Source organism: Electrona antarctica (assembly GCF_951216825.1).
Source record: "Electrona antarctica genome assembly, chromosome: 9".
NCBI lineage: Eukaryota > Metazoa > Chordata > Actinopteri > Myctophiformes > Myctophidae > Electrona > Electrona antarctica.
The window spans coordinates 53,689,729-53,712,080 of NC_136790.1; the positions used below are offsets into that span (position 1 = coordinate 53,689,729).

The following is a 22,352-nucleotide window of genomic DNA, read 5'->3' on the forward strand; positions in this document are numbered from 1 at the left end:
CCCACGTCGTGCTGGTCCAGCCCCTACTGCTACAGTCCCACGTCGTGCTGGTCCAGCCCCTACTGCTACAGTCCCACGTCGTGCTGGTCCAGCCCCCACTGCTACAGTCCCACGTCGTGCTGGTCCAGCCCCCACTGCTACAGTCCCACGTCGTGCTGGTCCAGCCCCCACTGCTACAGTCCCACGTCATGCTGGTCCAGCCCCTACTGCTACAGTCCCACGTCGTGCTGGCCCAGCCCTGTCCATTCCCACTCCTGCTACCTGTCCCACTCCGACTCCTTCTACAGCCCCACACCCTGTCACTTCCACTCCTGCAGCTGCAGCTCCTGGCCCCTCTAACACCCCATCTGCTGCCGTTCGGTCTAGGAAGCGGAAGAGTGCCTATTCCGACTTTGAGAGCATTCTTTCGACCCTAGACCGAAGGGCAGCAGAGAGGGATGCTCAAATGGAGGCAGCCAGGCAGAGGCGCACGGATGTCATCGAACAGATGATGGGCCTGCAAGATGACTGCGGCAGACATGGCCTCCGTGTGGCAAGCTTCATGCGGTCTCTCCCACCAGCCCATCTGGTTAATTTTAAAGTGGGACTCCTCAGGCTTATGGAGAAGAGTGAACAGGCAGTGGAGAATGAAGTTGCAGGGAGAGTTGTAGAAAATGAACTATGAACTGCGTGCAGTTGTTACTGTGAAAACCAATCCAGCACACAATGTCGTTTTATATGTTACTATTGACATTATTACAAACTAAAAAAAGGAAAATGAGGAAGGAAAGGAAAAAAATCTAAATATATGTTCAGCAGCTCACTGGCCACCCTCATCCACTGTATGACTCGAGCAAATTCTGCAACTTATATCAATCACTGGCACTGCCAAATATAAAACCAATCCAGAACACAAAGTAATTTCATATTTTATTATTGATAACATTATCCATCTCAACATTCCCAGTTTTCAAAAGTGCATTGTCTTCTTACTTCAAAGTTTTATGTTCTTGCTTTCAGTAAATATGCCATTATTAATACACTATTATTAATACACCATGTTTATTCCTTTATTTTGTTCCTTTATGTTTTACTGTTTACATGTACAATAATGATTGTGACATGTATCTGTGTTGGGAGCCCCTCGAAAACGAGATGGTACATCTCAAGGGGTCTTTTTCCTAATAAAGAAACTTGAATCATCATTGACATTTTTACAAACAAATAAATAGGCTAGTTACAGTAGCTGCCCACTTAAGCACCCTGACCACTGCAACAATAACATTAGCACCCCTCCCCACCCCAAGGATGGAATATAGGAATGTCGTTTTTCCAGTTATTTCTATAGATGGGAGATCATGGCATGAATGATGCATGTTACTGTATTAAGATGCATCCTTCCTTCCTTCCTTTCAAGCAATGGAATTTAATTGAATGCCTGGAAATGTATAGACTACCATTGTTTTGTCTGTGGCTATAGAGTTATAACCAATAACCGAAAATCAATCCATCACACAAGGTAGTTTTATATTGTATTTGTATCATTGACAACATTATTAGTTAAAAAAACATATATATATTTTTCCCCCCCACTTTTGATCTAAGGGGTCAAAGAGGTTGATTTGATGGGTCAAGTACCTCCTACCACCGTGGCGCTGGGCCATCCACTATGGTGATATCATTGATATCACCATAGCGGATGTCCAATTTACAGTACACTTTTAAGTAAAGAGCAGTAATGTGTTTCTAATAACAACATGTTATTTCTAATGAAGGCTAATATGAGGCCTATAATATATAATCTCATGACGACCGGGATAATATCGGTCATTAGACCGAACATTATAACGGTGTATTAGGCTTTGTTATCCGATTTCTTATTAGACACATATTAGTTCTAATTATGAACAAATTATTTTTAATAACGGGTAATTCATGGTAATAAAATGAAATTAATATAAGGCCTAATAAAGAACACATTAGTGTTCTAATCGGTGGGAAAGTAAGCTACAGGAGGACCGAAATAATATTATCATTAGGCATTAGAAAGAACATTATAAAGACATAATAATTCTTATTAGGCTTTGTTATCCGGTTTCTTATTAGACCCTAATGTACACATATTAGTTCTAATTATGAACAGATTATTTTTAATAACGGCTTATTAGGTCATATTCGTGTACCGTAAATTGGGCTGCGTCCGTTTTTGTTAACCCATTTAGGCCTGACGTCAAAATTTAAAAAATGTCTTCTAAATTCTGACAGATTTCTGAAATACCTATGTTTCTATATTAGTGGTGCTCAACGTTTTTCATGTCAAGGACCCCAAAAACTGTAATTGGCCACCGACCCCCACCTGAAAATATGTTGTTCCAGGGACCCCTCAGAAGCAAAGATTTGAGTTAAAAATGTTTGCTCTGAAATAATATATATTCAAAGATTTGTGCCACATTTCTACAAGCAGATCTGCTATTTTTTTAACAGCTAAAGCATAGCATAACGCTTAAAACACCAAAAGGGGTTCCCACCCAGAATGGATTAATAGAAAGATCTTGTATTAAACGGGAGGCATACTATGGTCCGACGGAGCATTGGTTCGATATGCGTCCGCACCTCGGACTAGCGCCTGCTCCCGTGCTTGCGGTTATGGTTAGGTTAGGGGTTAGGGGTATCGGATCAATGAATCATCGGACCAAACACCCGTATTAAACCAGACAACCAGATGCCAGACATTTTTGGATATATTAAAAAAAGAAAAAGGGGGAAAAAAGAAAAGAACAAAAACATGTCAATGCCATATGAGGAGTCCACGCTGCTTCTTTTCACCTGACAGGGGGGAATTTCCCTGGCCGGACGTAGCACGTGGAAGGAACACGTTATTCCGACCAGTTCCTTTCCCCTCCATCAGGCGCCCCAGCTGGCCAGGGGCAGGTAGTTTTAGAGACCAGGATTGTTGTGAGGGTATCTACCCTAGGGGACACGGGAAGAACATGCAAACTCCACACAGAAAGGCCCTTTCGCCAACCCCGCCTCGGGTATGGGCACTGATGACGCGGAGGAGGGAACATGCCCCCAGCACCCACCGCGTCCCCAGCGGGAATCAAACCCAGGACCTTCTAGCTGTGAGGCGACAGTACTACCAACTGTGCCACCGTGACTGTGCCACCGTGCCCTCCACCTATTTTAATCTCTGATCACCTCTTCTAAAATCCCCCTGCTGAGTGTATGATGCCCTATACATTGAGACGACCCCGCCTGACCACAGTATCTTGCCATGGGACACGCCCCTGTGGTGTCTGGAAGTACTCTGTGAAGTCCCCTCTGACACACTTCCCTGCAGTGGTTTTCCCGCTGTCTGTCATCCTTGCCGGGTGTATGAGGTTGGTGTCTCCTTCAACCTGCCTCCTCCATTCCCCTGGCTGCAGGTCCCCAGAAGCAGTGGTGCCGTCCGCAAAATTCGCTGGGAGGTACCTTGGGATATAACAATTATAGATGTTGATGATGATGATAATCAAAGAAATCCCCAATTTCAAAATGAATTAATTCCCCTCCATCAGGCACCCAGGCTGGCCAGGGGCCCTAAACCTATTTTGCCATTTTTTTTTTTTACTATAAACCGTTTAAAATAGTTCAACTAGCCAATCTGCATCGACACGTTGTGAGCTTGTAGATCGGCTATTAAGGGTAAGATAGGGCCTAGAGATAGAGACAAATATTTTGAAATCATTTAATGTTTGTTTAGGACGAAGTTTGTGGACGGACACTAAAAGCTGGACATAGGAGGGGCTAGCGCCTCAAAAACCACAAGTATGACATCACAGGTAACATTTTGGGTGATCTGTGGAAACGAGTCAAAATAAATGTCATGCCTCAACTCCTACTATTCCAAGTGCTTATCAGGACTGCTTGCCAGTTCAAATATCATGATTTCTGCAGATTGCGGCCAGAAAAAGGTTGTGAACCACAGTTTTAAATAACGGTTTATAGCTACATCACCACATTACCTTGAAGCCTGAGTGTTGGCCGCATCTGTGCAGGTCAGATAATTATGTAAAGCCACACAGGCGTGCACAATGTGTCCGGCCTTCTCCGGAGTACATTCAAGAGGCCTGCCCAGGATCCTCCACCTCGCTGCCAAAATGCCGAATGCGTTCTCAATGATCCTTCGGGCTCTTGAGTGACGATAGTTGTAGACGCGCTTCTCCTCTGTGAGATTGCGACCTGTACATAAGAGAGGTAAACAAAGCAAATGTCATGTGCTATTTAGACGTGTCACAGCATGTTTTGGTATAGAGTTAAACTGTATCAGTGCACACAGGATAGAAAAGAGGGTGTAAAATGTGTATGGCACTAATGGCAGTATTAGAAAGTTAACTAGATAATTGTGACAAACATATATATAGATCCTGGCAAATTATCCTTATATCCAGCCCTGTCCACTCCAGACCCCCACCCCCCAAAGCAGTAAACAACAACAGTGGTTGAGTATGTGAGCAGCAAAGTTACAGGTTACAGTATTAACAACATACTGGAATAGGGGCTCAGGAGGTTGGGAAGCATGGGGAAGGCTGCATCGCCCAGAAAAACATGTGGGGTCTTTATCGTCCGTCCAGGGAGAGCTTCGGGAGGGGGTAACTGAATCTCGCCTCTGTGAAGACGAGAACCAGATGCACTGTCTTGGAAGACTCCACCATCGCTTTCTCTGCCTGTGAGAGAAATAATAAACATCAAATAATGGTTTGTCAAGGGTACTTATAACCATGACATTGTCAAAAATATAATTAACAGATTAGCAACACATGCACCTGGTCATTAATGTATTACTAGTGGATTAGTAGGACTACTGATGTGCCATAGAATGTATTCTCTATCCCAATGTGCTACACTTTTAAATGTATATGACAGTATTTCAGCATTTATTAAACAAGTGTCTTAGCTATTCTGAATGGTCCAAGTCTATTCACTGCATACTTGCTGTATAGAGCGTCGCAGTCCCGCCCCCTACCATGGCCCAGGAAATGAATCCCAATGCATTTTTCCCATAGACATTTCAAAAAGTATTTATTTAAAGACGGTTACGCCGCGGACAAAGCCAACTCGAGTCGTGACAACTCATGACAACACAAACAATATTTTGGACCAAACAAATAATTACAAAGAAGAAAAACAACAAAAAAAGTGTTGTAACCTTCCGTTTTTTTCTTCTTTCTAATTATTTGTTCGGCCCAAAGAATTGTGTTTGTTGTCATGATTTGTCACGACTCGAGTTGGCTTTGTCCGCGGCATAAACGTCTTTAAATAAATACTTTCTGAAATGTCTGAGGAAAATGAACGGAGAATCATTTCCTGGGCCATGGTAGGGGGCGGGACTGCGACGCTCTATACAGGCCGGGGTAACAGGTCAAGTGTGGACCAAAACCAAGTGTGTGTGTGTGTATGTATGTATGTATACACACACATATACAATTATTCTATACAGCAGGGATACCCACACTTTGAGGGGCGCTAGCTATTAGTGTATATTTCCATCCTACAAACAGGTGTGATTATTTTTTACTACTTTCAAAATGACCAGCTCAACAAGATCTAGCCTTGTGCAGGACCTTGTATTGTACTTCCCTATGCTTGTCCATGCAAACTGTTAAAGTATTCAATCAATCAATGCATAGCCTTTGTGGTCTACTGGTACATGTAGATCACAATCTACCTTTTGAGCACCCCTGCTGTACAAGCATCAGTGCAGTACAATCCAAGTTCACTGGGTGCCATAATTAGGTCCCATCAATACAGGCAGTCATTGTCAATGATCATTTCAATGTCAATGGAATGTAAATTGTAAAGCATTCATTCGGAGAATTGAGAGAGGGCCAAAACAATGGCCACAACACTTTTTTTAAGATAATAAATAAGTTTTGATATGACATACCATATGCCCCGATGTCTACCATCGTGAAACGATAGCGTGCGTCGCAAACTGCCATCAACACGATGCTGTGGTGCCCTTTGTAATTGTGGAAGTCGCTTCCAGCATTTGGTGGCCTTGAGATTAACGTGTTTCCCGTCGATTGCTCCTACACAGTTGGGGAAATTCCACAGATTCCAAAAGTCAACTGCAATGTCCCGGAACTGTGTAGCTGACGGAAAGGACACAAACTCCTCTTTCAGGGCCAACCAGATGGCTTCGCTGACCTCCGAAACGATCGAGCAGACCGTGGAGACACCCATTCTGTAGTTTGTGGCAGCCTTTTGATGGGATGTGCCACAAGCTAGAATGTCCAGGGTGACTGCCACTCGTTCTGCCGGGGATATTGGGATCCTGTGGTTTGAACCATGTTCGATGTACGGCTGGACGCGTCGGACAAGGTCGTCAAAAACGAGCTGCTGACATCCTAAATGTAGAGAAATGTCTCTCCTCATCCATTTCCCTCATTTGGTGGACCAACAGACCCCAGTCGCCTTCCCCAGGCCGTGTTGTGTTCAGCGGCCTCACATACCACCGCTGCTCACTCGCCATCTCCTCCCGCTCTTCCTCCACCAAACACCGCAACGCCAAATCCTCTTCTTCCTCTTTCTGAAATAGGAGCCTCTCCTCCTCCTCCAACAACTTGTTCACCACCGCCATCTTTGCTGCCATATCCATAGTACTGCTATTTTCTGCTTCATCCATCGCTGTTCTTTCTCCCTCCATTTTCTTGAATGCTCTACCCACAATGCATAGGGAGCTATATTTCCGGAAGACCGATTTCAGAGTGGGCGGGGTGGCGGCGCGGGGAGGGGAGGGGAGGCACGGTGACGGTGGTGGTGATAGACTATGAGCGGGGACCACCAAAACACCGCTCCGGTGGTCAGCTCACCACCGGAGCGGTGGTCACCTAACCACCGAAAATCCAGACTATGTATGAGCCTTTAGCCCTGCTTGGGACATTGGAAACACTGTCGTCTGGTCCTATGTCATCATCAATTTCTGTCACATGACTAGCAGCAAGGGTTTGTGATGATTGACCAGCCTCATGAAGCCACCTGTTCACATCCTCCTCAAATTCACAGCACTTTCTCTTTTTTCGTTCAAACCATTCCTTTTGCTCATTAACCTCCTCCTCAGTCAGAGGCAACCTCAAAAAATGCATCATACGCATGGCTCATTTCATCAAAGCATGTTTTCAAAGTGTTAATTTCAGATTGCATTTTTGTGACATTCTCAGTAGAATTTATAAGCCCTCTGACTTTATCAATGCACTGGCCAGTGCGTGTGCTTTTTGTCTTCAGTGTTTTGAGACTGTTTTCTTTATGCAAAGCCATGCCCTTTTCCGTTAATTTTGGGTTCCTTTTTTCCGGTAGTTGTGCACCATTGCTCACAGACTCCATGACATCTGACATATTTGCAATTTCCCCTTTTAGCACAATAAAGTGCAGTGCAGAATGTAAACTTCAAAGTGCAGCAGCGCTGTTGACAGTTCACCATAATGTCCGGTTCAGGTGCAAAAATAGCAAAGCAATTGCCCAAATTAAATAAAGGCAGTGCAAAAAAGGCGTTTGTGTCACTAATAAAAGTCCGGCAGTGACAAAACATCAATCATAACGGACGGCAATGCAGAAAACTTGTCACCAATAAAAGTCCGACAGTGACAATACATCAAAAATAAAACAATGGACGGTAGTGCAGCAAATGTCAGCAACGTGTCACCAATAAAAGGTAGCAGTGAGTGACACATGAAAATAAAATAACTCCAGTAGTTATTTGCTGTTTTCCTGTACAGCCTTTTCGGTGTTTCATTACATACCAAGGGCTTTTGATGAGGGTTTGTGCTGCGCTGCGTGTCCACTTGATATTCGTTTGAGTTTGTCTCTTGTCTTGTCCTTGAACTCCTTCCAGACTCCAATCCTTGATCCTCTTGTTCCAGTCCAAATGGATAGGTTTTTACTGTTTTAAGTGCTGTTTGTCAGCTTTCAAACAAATTGTTGACAAACTCACTGATGCACCCATTCTGTGGTTGTAGGCTTACGCAGGCATAAAGCTATCCAATGTCCACAGGTAGAACTCATTTTTGCTTTGCTTTAATAAGAATAAAGTGCATATGACATTCTTTCTTGGCTCTCTGTGGTGCTGGTAAAAAACGTGTCTCCACGTAGGTGCATAATTTCCCCAACACACCTGTCCATAATTATAGCCTAGGCCTGGGAGGCGTGCCCGTTTGTGCCCAAAACAATAATTAAATTAGCCAATAATCAAAATCAAACTATTAAGGCTAAATAACAAATAATAATCAGAAAATACAAAAACTGTTAAATGGCTTCTACAGCTACTTTCATGGACTGGAGAGGGCAGTTTTTTACAGATGGGTAAAGGGGCAGGGGCTGAAGCCTATGCACGTGCCTGCCTTTTCTTAACTGTCACCAGTGGACCTAGAATACAGTGTTTTGGGGCTCTTCTCCTGGCTGGCAGGCCGGCCGGAGGATTGACATTAAAGATGTGGATTGATCCATCATGACATGCTGTGGTCTCACTCTTTCTATACCAACACCTCTTAGTGCAGCGACACATTCCCATGATGACAGTCTGTTAAGATGTGATCTTTATTGTCTGTATATATGTAAACGATAAACCCTTATTCTGAAGTGCCATACCGGAAGTACCGGATATGCCTGTTACCCAATGTGTGTATAATTTGTTTAGTCCGACTAGCTCCAGGCTATCTAGACTCTTCCTTATCGCTGTAATGGCAGCTCTGCTAACACAGTCTATACAGAGTATCTGGTATTTTTGTAACCTCCAAAAGAAAAACTAAAAACAAGAAAAAAATATATTATGAGACCATCACTGCGTCAAATGTAATTAAAAAAAACCATTTTACAGAAAATATACAATATTCCAAATTGTCCAAATTGTCACCTATCTAAGAAAGTATTAGAAATTAATTTTCACAATATGAAACAGTGTCAAACAAAATGTAATGACTCAAATCATACTGCTTGGCAGTTTTTGGGGGTGTCTCCAGTTCAGTTATTAAGGGGCATATGGCTAATGGTCCCTTATTGTAGTTGTCTGTTTTTAAGGGGCCGCGCCCGAAGTGCCTGGCCCCTTAAAAACAAAATTGCATTTCTGGCTTAACCGGGCAATCGGTTTTCGTTAAACTTGGCAATATGGCAGAGGGGTATGCCAAACGGTGAGAACGCAAAGCCCACGGCCATTGGCCAAATGGTGGCGCTATAACACTCAATCGAAAATGCAAACTTTGAACAGGCATAGCTCATGAACCGTTTGACCGAACCAACAATAAAACTTCGATAGACATATGCATCTCCTGATGTCGAACAACTTTCGTGATCTGACTTTTGACCTCTGACCCTGGCTAATGCTGCATTCACATGGAATCAGGCAAGCGGTAGATGGCAAACCGGAAGTCATTTTAGTGGACGGGAACAGGACAGCACGGCAGCCCGGCAGCCAGATCCGGTGATCTGGCATCAATGTTACCGGCAGACGGCATCAATGTTAAAATATTAAATCTTTTTGCCGTGCCTTCCAGCAGGTTTTGCTGTTTGCCGTCTACCGCTTGCCTGATTCCATGTGAATGCATTAGATCAGTGAAGATCACCCACTATTTTGAATTATACATATTTTCTTATGTCAGCGCTCCAGTCCAAACCATGCAGTTGTTTTTTACGAAATGTGGCATTATGGTAGAGGGCTGTCACCCTTCTTAGAGACAAAGCCCACAACCATTGGCCAAAGGGTGGCGCTATAGCACTCAATTGAAAAACAGCCATAGATCATGAACTGCCAGCTCATGAACCGCCAGTAATAATTACTAGGTAATAACTAATAGGTACTAATTTAGACTCCCTGATGTCCAGTCATCAGTGGTGGACAAAGTACGCATACTCAAGTATTCAAAATGACAAATTGCAAAGTACTTTTTCCTTTTAATATCAATGCATCATGGATTCAAATTGTCAAAAGTGCAAAAAGCTGATCTACAAGCTCAAAGCGTGTCACACCGCAACACAAGGTTGTAGATCGTCTATTTGAAGATTCGAAGGCAGTTGCAAAACGCATCTATCTATCTATCTATCTATCTATCTATCTATCTATCTATCTATCTATCTATCTATCTATCTATCTATCTATCTATCTATCTATCTATCTATCTATCTATCTATCATTCAGTGACAGTTACACACCCCCACCAACAGGAGGCGAAAGGCATTTAGGCAACAGTGCCTGGAGGCCTGGATCCTTTTGTTGCGCATGCGTGGAAAAGTTTTGACCCGGAAGTGCTTGTTTGCATCAAGTCACGTGGCTGCGGCTAGTTTTCCATTACGGAGAAGGCGTTTGTTGAACAACTCAAACATGTCGTCGTGTCTCTCGGGAATTGTTGATGTTTGTGCCTTTATTACACATTCTATATTACAGTAGGAACAGAAAGCTTGGTGGAAATGTCTGCTAAAGGAGGTGAAAAGCGTCAAATGGAGTCTGTACGGCTGAAGATAAATGAACAGCTAGCGTCGGTGGGAGAGGAGATATTGTTTGTTGTGGACAAACAGCGTGGCGCTGCTGATGTTTGTAGTGTGGAGCTTAGCGTCAGAGTGTTTGTGTTGGAGCGCCTCAGCGCGGTGGGAGAGTTCATGGTCAACCTCTTCCAGAGAGAGATGGAGACACTAGAAACTCTGCTGGAGACACAAAACAAACTGCTGGACATTGATTTTGATATGGACATCGATCTACACACTGCAGGTTAGTAGACTCTGAACAACACCAGTTTAGCTACAACAAGTAGCATTAAGCTAGCTGGACGGAACTACATTTACCAGTAGTTATACTAGCCCTGAAACATGTAGCGGCATTCAACGATCCAAACCTCTAACTCCACATGGTGAGGGCCCTGGGGTGTCTTGACTCATACTCCATATCCAACAGAAAAAAGGTGCAAAGAGGAATTGTAATTCAACGAAAAACTATTATGTTCCACAAAAGTCCACTTGAATAATCAAATTGAAAAGGTCAAATTAATAGCTCCAAAATAAATAAGAAATACATTAGTATGCTAGTAAGTAAGTATGAAATTAGGTCAACAACTGTATTCCATCCCAGCCTCACCAAACATTTTCCATTGTTCTCAAAAGACATGTCAAGAGACCTTAAACAGGCTACCCCACTTCCTCTCCCACTGAGCCTTTCAAAAATACAAGTTACAATTCACTGTTCTAGAATCACTGCAGAGGAGCTTTTACTTTGAAGGGGAGAAATTATAAAGGAAGTGCAAAGGGGCTCACTAAATTGACATGACATACTAAGTTTCTAATTAGAGGTGGAGGCTTCTATTAATCCAAATTATATCTTTATCTTTTCCAAAACAATATTTGATATACCGGTATATGAAAATGAAAACATTATGAAAGAAGTGAACAAATAAAGAAAACATAAAACTGGCTCCAACACATGTCATGACGCAACAGAAGCCAGTTTTACGCGATCGCTACATTTACATGGAAAACGTGTACATAAACATTCAGATTTCAAATATAAAGTCCTCACCACATGTGCCACGGGTGTTAGAAAGTTGCTGGTACAGCAATTAGCATTGCTGCATCCCGCGTTGTTTAATAAAAAGCATTTTTATCCGAGCACCCCGACTACTTTTCTCAAATGGGGTTCGTTTGAGAAATTCACAGTTGCACACCGGGAGTGCACTCGCCTATTTGTCTGTATTGGCAGTGCAGTCAGCGGGCCTATATCGAACAAACCCAGTGCCACACTCCTCCCGACCGATAGGGGCGTGTAGTTGAAAGCCAATGGAAAAAAAAAACAGCTCGGATAAAAATGCCTTTTATTACACAACGCGGGATGCAGCAATGCTAATCGCTGTACCAGTGAATTTATAACACCCGTGGCACATGTGGTGAGTACTTTATATTTGAAATCTGAATGTTTATGTACACGTTTGCTCTGTAAATGTAGCGATCGCGTAAAACAGGCGGAAGTTAAGCCATGACGCTCGTAAAGTACGACCGTCATGTGAACCATGGCTATAGTTATACTAGCCCTAGAATGTCTGTGATCATACATAAATTACATATATTCCTGTATTAAGGTTGGGCGATATGCCCATTTTTTTCAATCGCCCATCGTCTGTCCAAAAATCGCCGATGGACCATATATTCGTGTCATAAAAGTAAAGTGAGAACAGCTCACTGGGGGTCGCAAAAAAGCCAGATCTACAAGCTCTCAGGCGTCGCGTCCTGCCTGTTTTTGCTGCGCCGTTCGCGGCGCGTTGAGAGCTTGTATATCTGTCTGTTTTTTGCAGCGCAGCCAGGGTAACAAAATAAGAAATAAGTTACAGGTGGAGATGAAGTGAAGTTGGAACGGACAAGCAGCTGCAAGCTAACATCACAACCACCATGTCTGGTGACAGTGTTGTTAGCCGCAGCAACATGTAGCCTGCCCTAGTAACTTTTCCTCCTCCCCGGAGAAGTCTTGCCTCCCCGCATCGTCGGGGACTCGAACGGCTAGGAGCGCCGGCCCGAGCCGTCCGCTCTGAGCAGCCCGCACTCCCACAGCAGCTGCTGATCCACAACACAAGCTCTCAAGGCATCGTGTCGTGCCTGTTTTTGCAGCGTTGTTCGCTACGCGTTGTTCGCTTGTAGATCCGTCTGTTTTTTGCAGTGCGGGTGTCAGGGTAACAAATTAAGAAATAAATTACAGGCGGAGATGAAGTGAAGTTGAACAGACGAGCAGCAAGCTAAGCTAAGCTATCATCACCACCATGGCTTGTAGTGTTAGCATAGCATGTTGCTCCTTTTATTTCTTTATTTTTTTATTTCCCCCCCCCCGACTTCACGGCCGTGCATTGAAGCACGTTGGGTGATGAGACACGAGACATCAGTGTAACTGTATATTATTTAACTGGGTCCGGACTGGAGTGACAGTGTAAACACAGTAGCCTGCTCCACAGTAACGTCTCCCCGCCCAGACGGTGCTGCTGGGACTCGGGGAGTGCGGGCTGCTACTTGGGCAGGAGCATACCATTACAAGGGGAGGAGGGCTTTCTACCGGTGGCTGCTGGCCTTCGCATTTTGCTCACACTTGTACAGGCTACGTTTGAAGAGTTGAATTTTTGATAAGATTGAGTATTATTTTGCAAAATAAAAAATAAAATCGCCCTGAAAATACTCATCCAAATCGTGATTGACGATAGATTCGTATCGTCACCCAACCCTATCCTGTATACACAGCCATAGATCGGATGCCTCCGCTCCCAGTGAGCAAGGAGACATGGGCGGCATAAATGTGCTCCACGCTCCGGAGTGAGATATTGTCCTCTAGTTTCACGTCCATGTAAAAGTTCTCAGGTCGAGGGGTCCGGAATGACAGCTGGACTTCCATTTATGACAGTCACTCACAGGGCAGGGTTTTCTGCTGCAGCCTAGGCTCCCGATCAGAGGCACGGCGCGCGCAGTGCCTTTTTAAATCCATTCTCCGCAGCTGTAAGAAATGGATTAATATCAAACCGAAAGAGCGCGTTTCATAAGGGCGTATTACATTCTAAAAGACAAGTGTAGGTTACATTAATGAAAAACACATCGGTGAAATAATGTCGGCATCGGTGCCAAACATGACGGATACATCGGTGAGACCGATGTCGGGCTCTACTCACACCTTGCTCTGCGAGGCGTTGTGAAGAGACTCGAGACAACGATGGTTATCCTGACAAAACGAATAGGAGAATAAATGTCATCTTTGAGTTGACAAAAGCACTTTGAGTTGCTCTGCTGATGCTTCCTTCTCTCTCCTCCTTCTGTCTGTGTGTAAAGAGGTTTCATCTGAATATGAGGAGAGGAGATCCAGTCTGGTCCAGGAGGAACCACACCCTCCACAGGTTAAAGAGGAACAACAGGAGAGGAGATCCAGTCTGGTCCAGGAAGAACCACAACAACAGGAGAGGAGTTCCAGTCTGGTCCAGGAGGAACCACAACCTCCACAGATTAAAGATGAACAGGAAGACGAGACTGGTGAGTCAACTTTGACATTACTACGTAGGAATATGTGGTGCAATACTCTCTCAGGTAAAACAAATTCATATTTTTTAATATTTTAACTAAGTAATTTAAGTATAAATTGTCATTCAGCAACCGTAACGATAAAAATATAGTTTGGTAACTCATGGTCCCCTAAAAGACAGACAGACACACAGCATATTGTTTCCGCTTGTGCCACTACAAAAGTATAGCACAACAAGTTTGAACCCATAATCATGTTTAGCTAACACTCTTGGCGCCAAGGCCAGATTCGAGCCATGTATGTAATGCCAATGGGTTTCTTAGAATCTGGAGACATATCTTAAGAATTATAGAATATATTCTCAGTTTTGTCTTTGTGAACACACAATATCTTAAAAGAAGCATTAACATGTCTGCTATCATGGAAAAAATAAACTGAGTTGATCAAATGTACCGGTATGAAGCTGTAAGCAGCTGAATACAGCCTGTTTTCACCCAAAACAACTTTGGAAAAAGTTATGAGCATTTTTGTGAAACAAAGTACTTTCAAAGTACTTTCTACTAGGACTACATATCGATGACATATCTCAAATTAAAACTTATGGTGTCGACTATAATAATATTTAAAAAAAATATATTTTCAATTATATAAATATGAACCTCATTATAGGACTGTATTATAACAGATGGCTGTATTTAGTGACACTGATCCGTCTTCAATGGTCCATAACAAATCAATCAATCAAATGTACTTTTTACATATATACACAGTTGTGCAATCATGTCTAGTAGCAAACAGTTGTACTGTATGTAGTGCAAACAGTGCAAACTGTATGTAAACCTGAGCTTTACAGTATTCAAAAGGGGGGAAAAAGTAATTCAAGTACATTTGGTAGTTGGGGTACCCCCACCTCCTCCCAGGCCCTCCTAGGCCCAGGCTGTGCAGTAAAGGGGATCTCGGTCGGCTGCCACCTGACACTAGACCACCCCGGAGTTGCAGACTCACCATCTAAGACAGGAATACACAAAACCATAAAATAAGTAAATGTATGAAGCTAATTTCACCTACTTGTTTTTTTTTTCTTTTTTACTGTAACCTGTGATGACTAAAAACTATAAACATGATTTTGTTTCCATGGAAACGGCAGCATCAATAGCATCCGCAGCAACCGCAGCAGTAGTGGAAGGCTGTTCAGTGGACATGTCGGCTGACATGTCTGTAAATATAAAACAATGTCAATCAATTTAGTACTGTCATAGAAAAGACATAATCTGGTGTAAAATAAATACATAGAAATGCAGAAACAGTGTAGTGTCTCAGTAAACTATAGGATCATAGAATGCAGAGAGACAGTATAGTGCATCAGTAAACTATAGAATGCAGAGACAGTGTAGTGCCTCAGTAAACTATAGGATCATAGAATGCAGAGAGACAGTAGTGTCTCAGTAAACTATAGGATCATAGAATGCAGAGAGACAGTGTAGTGTCTCAGTAAACTATAGGATCATAGAATGCAGAGAGACAGTGTAGTGTCTCAGTAAACTATAGGATCATAGAATGCAGAGTCTCTGCAAGGGGGAAAATGGTGGCATGCTAACTGACTTTTTTGTCACCCTGACGTGACCTCGCTATGTATAAACAAAATGTTCTGTGGCTTTTTTGTCAACTAATTCACTACTCAAGGCTCGAGCAGAAGGGATGGGGGTGGGGTGTTGATGGAGAGGATTTCATCCTGTGCTGGAAATCTTTTCTGTAAATGTCAATAAAATTTCAATAAATGTGATCCGTGCTCCGTTCGTACTCTGGACTGGACTTCCATTTATGACAGTCACTCACATGGCAGAGTTTTCTGCTGCAGCCTAGGCTCCAGAGACACAGGCACGGCGCGCGCAGTGCCTTTTAAATCCATTCTCTGCAGCTGTTAGAAATTAATTAATATCAAACCAAAAGAGCATGTTTCATAAGGGTGTATTACATTGTGTAGGTTACATTAATGATGAAAAAAACTTCAGTGAAATAATGTCCGATATCGGGCAACGGCGCCTAAAATGACGGATACATCGGTGAGACGGATGCCGGGCTCTATTCACAATACCTTGCTCTGCGAGGCATTGTGAAGAGACTCGAGACACTTATTTTGTGAAACGAGGGTTATCCTGACAAAACAAATAGGAGAATAAATGTCATCTTTGAGTTGCTCTGCTGATGCTACCTTCTCTCTCCTCCTGTCTGTGTGTGAAGAGGTTTCATCTGAATATGATGAGAGGAGATCCAGTCTGGTCCTGGAGGAACCACAACATCCACAGATTAAAGAGGAACAACAGGAGAGGAGTTCCAGTCTGGTCCAGGAGGAACCACAACCTCCACAACATCAGGAGAGGAGCTCCAGTCTGGTCCAGGAGGAACCACACCCTCCACAGATTAAAGAAGAACAGGAAGAGGACACTGGTGAGTCAACTTTAACATTACTACGTAGGAAGATGTGGTGCGATACTCTCAGGTAAAACAAATTTATATTTGTATTAGTATTAATCTCAGAATCCACTACTCCTGAATGAAGTGTCTGGTGCTGGGAGTCTGGTCCAACGCACAGGTCCTGGCTGTACTCGTGGTGAGAGCAGGAGTGGACCTGGTGAGACATAGGAGGGGCCCGGACTGGAGTCAACCCACAGAGCCTAGTCCCTCCACTTGCCATAATTGTGCCTCCCAGTCCCGGCAGAGTAGTTCCGGAGTGGTTCCAACGGATTGTGTGGCTCTGGTCTTTCCCTAGTGGGTCTGATCGAGGGTAGCCTCGGAGACGTTTTTATTTCCAGGGAGAAAAAAAAATCTGGGGCAGAGTCCACTTCAATTCGGCATACAGTAGCACAAAGTCGGTCTCTCTCTGCTGATTTCTGATCGTCTGCACCTTTGTTAAGTTATGTTATGTCCTGCATGTCATGTCTAGTTTCTCCCGGCGGATACTGCCGGGAGCTGCCTATGCCATAGAAAGCATAGCTGAGTTCCAGTCAAGATCGAGGGTAGCTACTGGGACGTAAGTCGGGACTTGATCACTCGGCTGGGTCACCCGAGTGAGGGGTATGATGTTCGCGAGACCCTGAACCCCGATGACCTTGGGATACATCACTGAGGATATCAGGTGCATCTATCCGATGTAATTTCGTTCTTTCATTCTAACAAGACTAAAGGGTCATTCAGCAACTAACGATAAATATATAGTTTGGTAACTCATGTTCCCCCAAAAGACAGACAGACACACAGCATGTTTGTGCTCGTGCCGCTACGAAAGTATAGTAACAGGTTTGAACCCATAATCATGTATAGCGATTAAGATTTTTGGCATAAATGGTCATCAATCAGCACCAGACACTTCATTCAGGAGTGGTGGATTCTTGAGCCACAATGGTTCTGCAGGCTCCACCTGGGCAACGGTGGTTCTGCAGGCTCCACCTGGGCAACGGTGGTTCTGCAGGCTCCACCTGGGCAACGGTGGTGCTGCAGGCTCCACCTGAGCAACGGTGGTGCTGCAGACTCCGCTTGCAGCCTGAATGGCCCTCCTAAAGGCCTCACCGCGGGGTTGTTGGGCTTCCTCCTCACAGAAGACACAGGCTGGGGCTCCAACCCATACTGCTCCCGGGTGCCGTCTATATTCCGGCTGTCACCCGTCTCTCCGGTGGTCACCAGACTTTTCCTGGTTGTTCAGTTGTTCAGTAAATCCTTATTATACCACAGGTCGTTTCGAGGAAGCAATCTGATTGGTTGAAACAGGCTTCTAGCCGTGGGTTAAACCAGCACCATTCACCACCTAATCAAAACAAAGAATTCAGCTGCTCTGTTCTCCCAGAGCGCTAGCAAACTCGGTGGCTAGGCTAGCTAGTTTCTTGGGACATTTGTGGTCGTAGTGACTGTTGTATAATTGCATTATTACACGAGAGGGTGTGGGTTAACGTGATTATTGCCACTTCAGTGATGCTTGCGGAACTCGACTTCGTCTCGTTCCTCACCGCATCCCTGTCGTGGCAATAATCACGTTAACCCACACCCTCTCGTGTAATAATGCTTAATTGAATGATAAGTACAAGTTGTTTCTACTGGTGATTTCCACAGAGCACCACAGGGAGAGGTCTACCATATCTAGAGAGATGGCCTCCAAAAGACATTCAACGTTGTCAGGGGAACAGCCAGAGGTGGACCAGAGACGTGTACAGTTTGATGCGAAGATGCAACCTGTAGTAAAGTTGTACCGTATAGGTATGTGCGGTTTTGTTTACTTACTTACATAAAGGGATATTTCACTTTCAAAATAATTGTGGTTAATGTTATCGTCTACTCAGGCTTTTGTGAACAACCTGGACAGTTTTTAATATGCTCCATTCAGTATTTAGATATTTTATATTAATTTTTATCAGACAAGTTCCCTTCCTATTATATACAACCCCATTGTAACTTCAAACTCCATTTTAACCATCGTAGATACACAGAAAACACCCATCCTTGGTTCTGGTGACTGATATTGTCCTTCTGAATACGTGTTTATTTATTTGTAATTTTCTTTTGGGGAAAAAATACAATGAAGGGGGCTGTTGTCACACTCACTATTCACTCATATGTTTATCATTCTAGTTTTTCTAGTGGCCTTTAGAGAGGGACAGCTGAATGGGTAGAGAGCCCGTCTAGGAAACAAAAATAACTCTAAACAAGCTAAATAAACCTTAAAGTACCACAACAAAGTAAGATCTATTAGTCAAACCTTCGATTTCGTCAATTCCTTCAATTTCGTCCCTGGATCCCGCTTCATCTCTCTCAGCTAAGGGGGCTCTCTCTCTCTCTCTCTCTGTCTGTCTCTCTCAATTCAATTCAAAGGAGCTTTATTGGCATGAGAAAACATTCATATTCTCTCTCACACGTACACACACACACTAGTCTCTCCAAACAGACACTCCCTCTCTCTCCTTCGCTCGCATGCGCGCACGCTCTCTACACACACTTTCACTTTATCTCGCTCGCACGCACATTCTCTGCAAACAGACGCACTCTCTCTTTCGCTTTCTCTCACACAGTCGCGGTGCTCAGCTCTTGGAGCGATCGATGACGCAGCGGGCACATTTTTCTTTTTTTTTTAACTTCAGGATGTTAACCTAAACCAGCTAGTAAATACAATAGTAGCCTAAATGTAAATGCTACTTACCCAAACCACTCGCCTTCCTGTTTTTATGCTTCAAGTTCAGAGGCTTGACAACGGAGGTAATCCATGAGTGTTGGCAAACAACAACCCCCGTCCAATTAAAAGTAATTGAATGACGATGACTCGGCAGTGACAGTCAGCTCCTCTGCAAATAAATCGGACAGGACTTCCGACATCATCTTTTGATAGTTATATAATAGTATCGTCCAGTCGGTCCAGACCAGCTCACAACATATTAGTCAGCAATGAGGGGAGGGGCAGGGTGCGTCCACTGCAGCTTAACCCAAATAAATCACGCTGGCCGGTAAAGTAAACTACAAGATGAACGTGTTCAAATTCCGCGGTAATTCCGCTAAATGGAGAAGATTACGTTCCTCCAACACTAACAAAGCTATGAAACAGGAAACACTACATTGGAAAAATGCAAAGTTCAAACATGAAATGTTTTTCTCTCTTTGTGTATTTTTTCTAGCCGTCCCTCACCTCCCTGTGTGTAAAGAGGAGGTTTTTACTGAACAACAGGAGAGGAGCTCCAGTCTGGTCCAGGAGGAACCACAACCACCACAGATTAAAGATGAACAAGAGGAGCTACTTCAAAGACCAGTGGAGGCTGATGGGTCAACATTGACATTACAAGCAGTGAAAAGTGAAGATGTTCATGATTATGAAAACGGAGAGACAGACCCTGTAGCCAGCCCCTCAACTCAACACATGAAAACACAAGCTGATGTAGAGGACTGTGGAACATCACAACCAACTAGTGACGACCAGCTCCTCTCTTCACACTGTTCTGAATCTGACACTGAAGACAGTGATGACTGGCAGGAGACCAGTGAAGGTCAGTCAACTTTAAACACACTGAAATCACTCAAGAAACAACATGTGGAAGGACATGGATTGCCTTTGAGCAGCAAGCTGTCCAAGGACCTGAAATCATCAAAACATACTCACTCCATGAGGAGCCACATAGGAAAGACACGCTTTAGTTGTACAGACTGTGGCAAATGTTTTAATCATAAGGCAAATCTGACGACGCACACAATGATTCATACAGGGGAAAAGCCCTTCACTTGTACAGTTTGTAGTAAAGGCTTTCTTCTGAGTGGTGATCTAAAATCACACATGAGGACTCATACAGGGGAAAAGCCCTTTACTTGTAACGTCTGTGGTAAAGGCTTTGCTCAGAGTTGTAATCTAAAATCACACATGAGGACTCATACAGGGGAAAAGCCCTTTACTTGTAATGTGTGTGGTAAAGGCTTTGCTCAGAGTGGTGCTCTAAAATCACACATGAGGACTCATACAGGGGAAAAGCCCTTTACTTGTAACGTGTGTGGTAAAGGCTGTCTTAACATCAGTAATCTAAAAACACACATGAGGACTCATACAGGGGAAAAGCCCTTTACTTGTAACATCTGTGGTAAAGGCTTTGCTCAGAGTGTTCAATTAAAATCACACATGAGGTCTCATACAGCGGAAAAGCCCTTTACTTGTAACGTCTGTGGTAAAGGCTTTTCTTGGATTAATACTCTAAAAACACACATGAGGACTCATACAGGGGAAAAGCCCTTTACTTGTAACGTTTGTGGTAAAGGCTGTACACAGAGTGGTACTCTAAAAATACACATGAGGACTCATACAGGGGAAAAGCCCTTCACTTGTACAGTTTGTGGTAAAGGCTTTCTTCAGAGTTGTGATTTAAAAACACACATGAGGACTCATACAGGGGAAAAGCCCTTTACTTGTAACGTGTGTGGTAAAGGCTTTCTTCAAATAAGTAATGTAAAATCACACATGAGGACTCATACAGGGGAAAAGCCCTTTACTTGTAACGTCTGTGGTAAAGGCTTTACTAGGAATGATACTCTAAAAACACACATGAGGACTCATACAGGGGAAAAGCCCATAGACGAATGAGGACTCATACATGGGGGGGGGGGGGGGGGGGGGGACCCTTTAGTTGCAGTTAGTGGCAAATGCTTGGGTCAAAATGCACATCAGAGGATAATGAGGAGGTATCACACAGGGAAGAAGTGGTTAGTTGTATGGTAATAAATCCACATTTTCCCCATTTGAGTTGACATAACATGATATAACATACAATCGAATGATCATTCATTCTATTCCAGGATGACAATGACAAGTGGTAGATATTAAAGTTGTGGAATCACATAATCTGACACTATCAACCTGGTTAAAGACCACCATAATTTAGTTTCTTAAGTATCTTTTGTATGTAAAACCTATATAAACATGGCACAAAAATTATACCGTCGGATATTTCAGACATTAACCCATTTTGGGGCGGATACCCCGTTTGGTGTTTTAAGCATTATGTTATACATTATGTTATCCATTGAAAAATAGCAGATCTACAAGTTTATAGCGCGGCACTCGCAAGCTTGTAGGTCTGCTTTTTTAAATATTTTAAATAGTGAAAATGTGTTGCAAATCTTTGAATATATATTCTTTCAGAGTGAACGTTTTTAACTCAAATCTTTGCTTCTGGTAGGGGGAGGGGGGGTCCCTGCAACTACATATTTTCAGATGGTGGTCGGCGGTCAATTACATATACTCTTGGGGGTCCTTGACATGAACCCTTTAGTTCCTGTTAGTGGCAAATGCTTGGGTCAAAATGCACATCTGAGGATAATGAGGAGGAATCATACAGGGAAGAAGTGGTTAGTTGTATGGTAATAAATCCACATTTTCCCCATTTGAGTTGACACATGATATAACATACAATCGAATGATCATTCATTCTATTCCAGGATGACAATGACAAGTGGTAGATATTAAAGTCGTGGAATCACATAATCTGACACTATCAACCTGACTGGTTAAAGACCACCACAATTTAGTTTCTTAAGTATCTTTTGTATGTAAAACCTATATAAACATGGCACAAAAAGTTGTTGTCTTTGGTAGATTATTTCTCTATTGTAACTCTTTTTAATTATACCGTCGGATGTTTCAGACATTAACCCATTTTGGGGCGGGAACCCCGTTTGGTGTTTTAAGCATTATATTATACTTTAGCCATTGAAAAATAGCAGATCTACAAGCTCATAGCGCGGCACCGAGTGCCGCACTACGAGCTTGTAGGTCTGCTATTTTCTTTTAATCGTAAAAATGTGGCGCAAATCTTTGAATATATTTTCTTTCAGAGCGAACGTTTTTAACTCAAATCTT

At 43.3% G+C, this 22,352-nt stretch overlaps 1 protein-coding gene across 1 annotated transcript; it reads left to right on the forward strand.

Annotated features, from left to right (window-relative positions):
- Nucleotides 1-10,247: 10,247 nt before the first annotated feature.
- LOC306930346 (uncharacterized protein) lies at nucleotides 10,248-21,628 on the forward strand. The gene is made up of 5 exons (XM_079511271.1): nucleotides 10,248-10,714; nucleotides 13,792-13,989; nucleotides 16,220-16,426; nucleotides 18,083-18,226; nucleotides 19,633-21,628. The coding sequence occupies exons 2-4, from the start codon at nucleotides 13,807-13,809 to the stop codon at nucleotides 18,206-18,208; spliced, it is 516 nt and encodes a 171-aa protein (XP_079367397.1). The 5' UTR covers nucleotides 10,248-10,714; nucleotides 13,792-13,806; the 3' UTR covers nucleotides 18,209-18,226; nucleotides 19,633-21,628.
- The last annotated feature ends 724 nt before the right edge of the window (nucleotides 21,629-22,352 follow it).

Bases quoted from the DNA above. Each gene is read 5' to 3' on its own strand.
- LOC306930346 (XM_079511271.1), top strand. From the start codon at position 13,807: ATGAGGAGAGGAGATCCAGTCTGGTCCAGGAGGAACCACACCCTCCAC. The intron at 13,990-16,219 runs GTGAGTCAACTT...CTGTGTGTGAAG, and splicing joins TGAACAGGAAGACGAGACTG to AGGTTTCATCTGAATATGAT. The intron at 16,427-18,082 runs GTGAGTCAACTT...TGATTTCCACAG, and splicing joins AGAACAGGAAGAGGACACTG to AGCACCACAGGGAGAGGTCT.